This window comes from Acipenser ruthenus, chromosome 20 (genome assembly GCF_902713425.1).
Source record: "Acipenser ruthenus chromosome 20, fAciRut3.2 maternal haplotype, whole genome shotgun sequence".
NCBI classification, from domain to species: Eukaryota; Metazoa; Chordata; class Actinopteri; order Acipenseriformes; family Acipenseridae; genus Acipenser; species Acipenser ruthenus.
Window position 1 is genome coordinate 3,240,801 of NC_081208.1, and position 9,241 is coordinate 3,250,041.

Here is a 9,241-nt window from a genome sequence, read left to right on the forward strand (position 1 = left end):
CACCACTGCAGTTAAATTGATCCAGTTAAAGTTTCTTAGAGTGGTGTAATCAAAACAGTATCTTCGCTTTGCATGAAAGGCACACCAGTAGATGCTGTTTGTATTGTTTAATAGAGAAGACGGTTATTTACCTTCTGAAGGTTGTTCAATCGCCATAGCGTTATTTCAGAACCACTGTTTAACCATTTCATGTATGAAATATTGTACCTGAAAACAAAAGTTTCATTGATATTGTATTCATTTTTTTGTCATTGTTTTATATGGGGGACAAATGACATCCTCATATCGTTTCGTCACACATTTGCATCTTCCATATGCCCCCACATAAACACTAGAACATTTTTTTTTGTATCCGCTCCCATGAGGTCGCCAGGCATGAAAGGGTTAAACGGGCTACTGAACCAACAGACTTGACTTTTAAACGTGTTTTGAAATGCCAGTTCCACCCAGTACAGGATGAAGCACAAAGATCTGGACACCCACTTGAATCTGCCTTGATCCGGGCATCTGCATAATAAATATATAACGTGTGGCTTCTTTATTAAGGGAGGAACGCAGGCACATTAGTGAGGCGCTCCTATCCAAATCAACTGAACCATGCGTTTCAAAACCATGCAAGGCTGGAACAGCTGGCTGTTAAATGACAAAAAAAAAAACACATCTGTCGCCTGACATTAAGAGATGCAACACACAGTTTGAATACGTGGGCTCTTTAAAAAGCTCAAACCATGTATTACAAAGTTTTGATTTGGAGAGTGCATTAAAAAATGCATTACATCGCTAATGACAAAAACAGAAATGTAAGTTACAGTAAGCAATGATACAAAGTGACGAGTCTCATATACCTTTTAGGAGAGGTGGCGGGAAGCCAAAATCATTTCACTCGGTGAGAAAATCGATTACTAAAATTAACTTATACTCTCTCCGCTAAAAACGAATTAGTAAAATTGCAATCGTATATTACATCATACCGTTTCAATAATTGTTTTTCTTAAGTGTAATCGATGCATTGATCGCTGCTGAGGTGGCATGTGTACTGTAGTCAAATGTTTGGAAAATATAACACCTCGATGCTGATATCAAACACGCCAGCTACACATGGACTCCTGCCGGCTGTGGTCAACCAACCTTCAGACTTCACTTCCTTCTCTGCTTCTGTCTCTTACTGGCTATTTTCGGGTTTTATCGTAGTACTGTCTCTTTCCAATTCGCCAGTCTCGGTTAAATAATACGTCAAACCCTCCCACTGAATTCATGTTCGGTTTAACTGCAAAGGGTAGAATATGTCGAGAAAAGCAAGCGTACGTCTTCTGTGTGCGTTGCTGTCTCAGTAAAACGTGTAGCGCATATATAGTTTTTATCCTTCATTTTTGTTTATTTTTTTTTAAATTAGAAAACACAGATAATGAATAATATAAAAGACGGTTGGTTCACAGAAACATGCACGCTCTGGCCTGGGCAGGCTTTAAGCCTTCAAGTTGAAGAGATTTTATATCAGCAGAAATCAAAATTCCAGGATGTCATGGTTTTTAAAAGGTCAGTAGAGATATTAAATGCCGGTCTTCTGTAATTAACATAATGTTTATTTAATGTAATGTTTCTTAGGGTCAGTTGTGTTTTTGTTAATATGATACTATGTGTTTGTTTTGTTTCAACTAATAGATACAAAATAAGTGTGTCAAACTTGCTTGCCTGCAAGTGTTTCCAGCTTTTGCAGGCTGCGTCTCAGCCATATGGCTTTAATACATGCATTAAAACTGAGTGCAGTCAGTCAAAGAAACACAGGCAGTGGTTCTAAACTGAACATGAAATTGCATTATAACGCTGATTACAGTTCCACAGAATAGAAGTGAAAAGTGGAATTTAAGATGTGAACTAAGGGTGGTGTGGATTCATTGAATTGCTATAGTAAAATGGCTTTGGTCCTTGCAGTAAAACCTATGGCAATGTGCTGGTATTGGATGGTGTGATCCAATGTACTGAACGAGACGAGTTTTCATACCAGGAAATGATCGCTAATCTACCTCTCTGCAGCCACCCAAACCCCAAAAAGGTAAGTACCTACTGACATTATATTTACAAATATCCATGTTCTCATCATGAATTGCATTCAGTCCCTTTGTTTTACTATATTGAAATATCTGGACGGTAAGCGTAACTATAGTGCCTTCTTGGTTTAATATACAGGAGTCGGCGTTGCGGTCAAATCCTTTCGATACATCATAATTGTGATTTATTCATTTGAAGCCAGTTTAGCTGACAAACAGTGATTTCAATTTCAGTAACACAGCGAAGAGTTCATTTTCATTCTCGTTGTCTCTGTTGCAGGTTCTGATTATTGGTGGGGGCGATGGTGGAGTGCTAAGAGAAGTCGTGAAGCACCCCTTAGTAGAGTCTGTGGTTCAGTGTGAAATTGACGAGGTGAGAGGAGCTTTCTCCACGCGGAGATATTCAGGAAGGATATTCCTTGTAACATCCAGGGAAAACCTTTTTCTTTTTTTTTTTTCTGTTGCAAAGTTTGCGACATTTACAAAGAATTTCCTATCCATTTCGCTTCAAATTGGCCAGCCCTTTACTTAATAAACACGTTACAATTCATAGCAATATAAAGTTAATATATATATACTGTGTGTATATATGAAGATAGTAACATGGGTTATTATAAGATTACATTTGCCATGTGATAAGAGGACACCTAATTATGGCTGTGCTGTGCCAGTTGAATATTTTCATAAAATTCCTTAGTGTTCTGCTCCCCAGAGGGTTAGGTGTTGGCATGAGAACATTTGGGTGTTTCTGTGACTGCACTTATGTAATCCGTCTGTTCTACCGCATGGGGAGAGAGATTTATGCACCCACAAGTCTTGATGCTGCCACTGAATTCTCTGTTTATCTATAGGAATGGAAGGGGATGGGATGGTAGGAAATTTGTATGGGTTATTGACAATCAAAGAACTATGTTGACAGTCCTGAGGACAGAAAAGTCCTGCCATGGAAAAATAGAGGCTACTGTTATTCAAGGGCAATAGAGGTTTTGGTAAGTAAATAGAAACCTCTTGCTTTCTTTAGCTGACCGATAACTGAATCGGATGTGCACTGCTCAAAGAAGGGCTTGCGTCTCCACCAATCAGTAATTGAAGTGAAATGTGTTGAAGCTGTTCCTGTTTTCCTTTTCCCTTTGTTTCAGGATGTTATTAATGTGTCTAAGAAGTACCTTCCTGGCATGGCAAAGGGCTTCTTCAGCCCCAAACTGACCCTCAATGTTGGGGACGGCTTCGAGTTCATGAAGCAGAACCAGGTTGCCTTCGATGTCATTATCACTGATTCCTCCGACCCTGTAGGTACGAACTGACTTCTGCTGTTTACTCAAACTGTTTGTGCTAGCATAGAGTAACAGAGAAATTGCATGTTTTATGTAAGTCTGCGGTGACAGGGTTTTCCCCAGGGTGATTTTGTTTTTAATTGTATTTCCAATGCTAGGCCCTGCTGAAAGCCTCTTCAAAGAGTCCTATTATCAACTAATGAAGACAGCCTTGCGAGACAATGGCATTCTCTGTTGCCAAGGTAAGAATGGTAACCTTACAAAGAGTGGGCTTGCTAAAGGAATACAATTGCTGTTGTGATCCAGTTCTATTGAATTGTGTATCTTTGTTCTAAATTCTGCAGGAGAATGTCAGTGGCTGCATTTGGAACTGATTAAAGAGATGAGGACCTTCTGCAAGTCCCTCTTCCCCGTGGTCGATTATGCATACTGTACTATCCCTACATACCCTAGTGGGCAGATTGGCTTCATGCTCTGCAGTAAGAACACAGTAAGCAACATTTACAAGGATCAATTCCATTAAAAAAAAAAAAAAAAAAAAAAAAGGTTCACCACTCATATCATTTTCTGGTAGGTCTGTCCTACTTAGGTTCTCTGAATGTTAACATTACCCACAACAAGGTGATGTTTATACCATTGAAGGTGCCAGATGCTATATTGAATTGCCCGTCATTTTTATATTTTTTCTTTAGGAGACAAACTTCCGTGAGCCTGTGCGAAAACTGACCGATGAAGAAGTGGAGAGTATGAACCTTAAATATTACAATTACGAGATACACCGGGCTGCTTTTATTCTACCAGAATTCGCCAGGAAGGTAAATCGTGAAGGATGAATTGGAAACTGCCTGTTTAACGCACTTGATTAAAATGTGGGCGTTTGTGTATGAAGTGTCTTTTTATATGTATATTTTTCTTCCAGGTACTAAGTGAAGCATAAACCGTTCTGGAGATGTCCTCTCTTCAGTGTAGACAGAAAGAAACCGCTCCACAGCCACTCAAACCCGCTTCCTCTCTGGGATTAACCCTTTCCGGACCAAGACAGGACCACTTCACTGGGGAAGAAGGAGCAGAGAAACCTCAAGCAATTCTGTGCTTTTGAACCACAAGTCTTACGCACTCATTGCTAGATCTTTTAAGGGCTGCATCTGCATGAAAAGGATGAGCGTTTGCAAAGTACTGGGATTGCATTTTTTTTTTCGTTGTTCTTTTCATCATGACATTTGACTTTTTTTTTTTTTTTTTTTTTTTTATAAATATTCCTATAACAGAAAGCTTTGCAGTCTGTCCAGTGTGTGCAGAAGATATTATAGTAAACCAAGTAATTTTACACATTATGTTGCAGCAAACATGTACTCTGTTCTTCATAAACTAGTGTGTACTTCTGCATTATAAATGAATGTTTCTTACATGGCAGGCTTTCCCATGAGAGCCGTCATTACCTTATGTATTGGAATGGGTTACTAATACTGCTGTAACACAAACTCATAATGGTTGAAGATTAATTCAGTGTCTAAGAGACAGGCCCTGACATGGTTAATCACTGGAAACAAAGTCTTTGCACAAACAGGTCTGATGCCAAATCTTTATGGCTTGTACAAACAGAGTGATTACTCGCTTACTGAGCATGCAAATGCGTAGAATGAATGTGTTTAGTTGGCAGTCTTCAATAGTGTTTAGCAGAGAAGCAGTATTTCCTCTTCTGTCATATTAAAACATGTTTAAAATATGTGTTTTTCACAAGAGGGCATGTGCTTGAACTGAGCATTGTTCTGTCATTGGCAGATGTCTGATCCACTTTAAGCAGTGTTGGACAATTTTTCTGGATGAGTTAAAGAAGTATTTTCAGTACCAATGCAGTCAATGAGCAGGACAGACTACTACCAATAGCAATGGCATTCTTTACCATTGTTACAGGTTGTAATCTTTCTGAACTGAACTACTTGTAAACGTGTATGTGAGTCACATGGACCTGTAAGCATTCACATTGTCCAAGTTACTCTTGTAAACATCTGTAATTATGTTTTCAAATAAAAGAACAAAACTGTCATCGTGCTCGAAATTTCTGCTTTATAGAGTGGCACTGTGTTTTGAAGTGCAGCAGTTAACTCGACAAACATTTTTTGTGAATTAACTGGGCTGATTCTGTTCAGAAACTACACATATCACTTTATTTCAAAGCAGTCCAATACTTCAGAACAGATTGGTCTTTAACATGATGTTTTAAATTCCTCACGGTCCACTGCAGCGTCCCCATTTGTGTCCGCTTCCGTGATCATCTCTCGCAGCTTCTGATCTGAGAAATGAATGCCCACTGACTGACAGGTTTTTTTCAGATTATCAAATGTTATTTTCCCATCTTTATCTGTAATATATATATATATCCTACTAGTAGTACTATCTACTTTTAATTGTAGTCCTTTACTTACCCAGTCTTTTTATTGTCCTTAAGATTGAAGACCATCTTCAGATCTTGAATCTCCTGTCTTGAGAGTTTCTGTGCAGCCCTGTCTGATGCATGCACTCCGCTGACCTGTGTCTTCTCTTCCTTCCATCCTTGTAGAACTTCTAAAAGCTAAGGTGTGGGCGAGAGAAAGTTCTCAGACAATGGAACAGGGGATATGTTAATATGGAACAGGTTTGTTAAGTTTTGCCCCACAAAAGCTTCCAATGGAGATGGTACGACAGGACACGCAGAAAAGCTACAGATAAAATCTTGTTTAATAGTATTTGGACACCTATAATAATTAATATAAATGTAAATAAGGTTACGTGTGACTGATTGCATTATTATTTTAAAAGGTACACAGCACTTAATATATAGCATAATGAAAGTAATTCATTTTCTTGAGAGCCACAGAGATGACATTTTGTTCATTGTCATTGGAAATTGAAACAGAAAAAAAAATGTAAAAATGTTTTAAATGTAATCTTACCAGTACTGTTTGTTACATAGCTTAGTCTTGTGTACAGGTAAGAAGCTTTCACATTTTTAGAAGTTAATCACATGTATTATATCAGATGATTTTGAACTGGCAATAATATACGACTGAAGCAATGCAACACGTTTTTAAATATGCAAACATACAGAAAATGGGTATGTTGCTGAATTTAAGAAATTATAAAAAGTGAAATAAATACATAAATAAATAATATAACAGTATTTTGCAAAGATTACCTTTTGCCCCAGCACGGGCGGTGGAGGAACGTAAAGAGGTGTAATTGCATCCGCGAGCACGACTTTGGTGCCCACAGCTTTTGCAGTCTTTTTATTTATTCTCTTCTTTTTCTTCGCCTTTTTCTTGGTCCCTGTCATCGCTGTGTAGGCTATTTTTTAAATATTTATTTCCCCTGTTGATTCTAGACTTCTAATCTGCAGCCGAATAGACAGAAGCACATTTTGTGCCATGTTGTTTTGACGTGTAGCCAATGGCAACGAGAGAAAAAGGACACAGGAACCCACCAGAGGGCACCAAAGACACGTCATCGTTAAGTGGTGCGCAGGTATAATTTCCATCTGTAAATTCAGTGGAAGGTTTTAAATGCCCTGATTCATAGAGTTTAGTGGAATTTAATTTGGCATTTTTGTCGTTGATCTAATATAATACGTTTTGGTTTTTTTTTTTTGGTTTTTGTTAATGTATTGGAACAGCGTGATTTTAGGTCTACTACACGAAGTGTTAAAAAAATAAAAGTACCCTTGATCAAATAAAAAATCCAATACAGGATACATAAATTATTATTATTATTATTAATAATAATAATAATAATAATAATAATAATAATACATTGGTGTAGTCACTTAGCTTAGCTAAGAAAATTCATTTGGGAATGGGGGTTCGTAGCGGAGATCTGATAATAAGGAGAAAAAAACAACACCAAACATTGTATTTATTTATTTATTAGCAGACGCCCTTATCCAGGGCGACTTACAATTTTTACAAGATATCACATTATTTCACATTATACAGATATCACATTATTTTACATACAATTACCCACTTATACAGTTGGGTTTTTACTAGAGCAATCTAGGTAAAGTACCTTGCTCAAGCGTACAACAGCAGTGTCCCCCACTGGGGATTGAACCCACAACCCTCCGGTCAAGAGTCCAGAGCCCTAACCACTACTCCACACTGCTGCCCATTTTAATAGCAAAGGCTGAACTAAAGACCTTGCCATTAATATTTGAATGACCTAACCCGAACCCAAACCCTAAACTTAATTTGTTCCCCTTTTTAATTACATTTTCTTTCTTTATTGATTTTTTTTTAATGAATCAGAATAATAACAAAAGGTTAATTAAACTGGGCCACCAGCTCAAGAAAATAAATAATGAATAATATACTTAACTACAGAATCAGAACTACAGGGCATATCCACGAAAAAACACTCCCCCATGATTACATTCAATACAAGTGTACTATAGTAAAAGCATAGTTCAAGCATGGTAAAGCCCAGAGAGCTGTGGTACACCACAATGACAATCATAGCAAACTATGGTAAATGCATAGTATAACCATGAGAAAGCATGGGAACACTGTGAAATTACTGCGCACATGTAGTAAAGGTACTCCTGGAAAGTATTGGGACAGATAAATATATTAAGAACAACTGGAGGTGGGACATTGGTAGGCCTTTTTACACCCCAGACCCCTTGTTTACTAAACATCTTGGTATTCCTGGAGATATCATTGTCCCATTTTCAAAAACAGGTACAATATTGTGTTAAGATGCTTTGAACAGACGTTATTCAGGTAAATCCAGGTTAGATGTGAGTCCCAATGTTAATAGAGATGTGAATACATATTGTTTTAACTTATATGAACAGGAATAAGGGAGTGGCCAAAAAATGTAATCAATGCATTGCTGTAAGAAGGCAGTTGTATTATACAAAATTATATTAAAGCAATTATTTTTTATATAATATAAGGCACTAATGAATTTACTTTCTGTATAAGCATTCACGTTCAAAAAACAAATATTTTAGTCACACACACAAAAAAGAACAGAATTCAGGGGCAGCTCGTGAGTCATAATTGCCAGCTTGTCCTTCACCATGGCATATGCAACACACATTAGATCGGCATAGTGTCTGTTTAGGGTTAAGAACCAGCACCATTTGATGTCCTATTGTATTGCTGTCAACAGGAACAGTAAAAACCTGATCTAAAAAAAATCATTTTCTAAATTGAGTATGCACACTTATATATATATATATATATATATATATATATATATATATATATATATATATATATATATATATATATATATATATATATATATACCAACTGTAGCCTGGGTTATCTACAGAGGACTCATAGGGATTTTTAAATGGCATATTTACCAGCTTCTGCATGAATATTTGGACAGCTGCAGGCGACTGAGAATATCATCCAAAACCAATGTCTAAAGAGCAACGGGTCTGGCGCTGTTCATTTCTATTCCTCTCACGACAGAACGAGCCCCGTGACTATGATAGCTGGCTGAAGGACTCCCGAGGGGTGCCTACACGAATGCTGACGTCATGTTCGTGTTTTTAATCCCCCGCAGAGGAAAAGGAAAATGTGTGGACTGAGCTTTTTAACTAGATTAATGGTAATTTATACCCAAATGTCATACTGCAGTTGAGTTGCAGCCTTGGGCGTATTTAAAGTTTTTATATTAAATCTTAAGAAATTGCTCAACTTACAAGGTTCAACCGACTAATGGGCCCGCATTTCAGACTCTTGTAGTTAAGAAAACGCCTTTAACATAAAAAAGGCATATAGAGGTCGTCAGCATTTATTGAATACAAATGTCACATTTTTAACAGGCATTTAAATGCGCACGTGGTATATTCCCAATTCAGTTAAATTCCTGCATTGTTCGTTTGGACGCGCTATTGTATTTTACTGGGGTTGGACAGTATATTGGAAA

The 9,241-nt window shown here is 37.4% G+C and overlaps 1 protein-coding gene across 1 annotated transcript; it reads left to right on the forward strand.

The window, feature by feature from the left end:
• Window positions 1-1,250: 1,250 nt before the first annotated feature.
• On the forward strand, window positions 1,251-5,369 carry LOC117432127 (spermidine synthase-like). Its single transcript, XM_034053634.3, has 8 exons — window positions 1,251-1,536; window positions 1,933-2,053; window positions 2,329-2,421; window positions 3,188-3,341; window positions 3,481-3,564; window positions 3,667-3,812; window positions 4,015-4,137; window positions 4,242-5,369. The coding sequence occupies exons 1-8, from the start codon at window positions 1,406-1,408 to the stop codon at window positions 4,257-4,259; spliced, it is 870 nt and encodes a 289-aa protein (XP_033909525.1). The 5' UTR covers window positions 1,251-1,405; the 3' UTR covers window positions 4,260-5,369.
• The last annotated feature ends 3,872 nt before the right edge of the window (window positions 5,370-9,241 follow it).

Coding starts and splice junctions, on each gene's coding strand:
- LOC117432127 (XM_034053634.3), top strand. CDS start 1,406: ATGAATAATATAAAAGACGGTTGGTTCACAGAAACATGCACGCTCTGG. Junction 2,422..3,187: donor TTCAGTGTGAAATTGACGAG/GTGAGAGGAGCT, acceptor CCTTTGTTTCAG/GATGTTATTAATGTGTCTAA. Junction 3,813..4,014: donor TGCTCTGCAGTAAGAACACA/GTAAGCAACATT, acceptor TTTTTTCTTTAG/GAGACAAACTTCCGTGAGCC.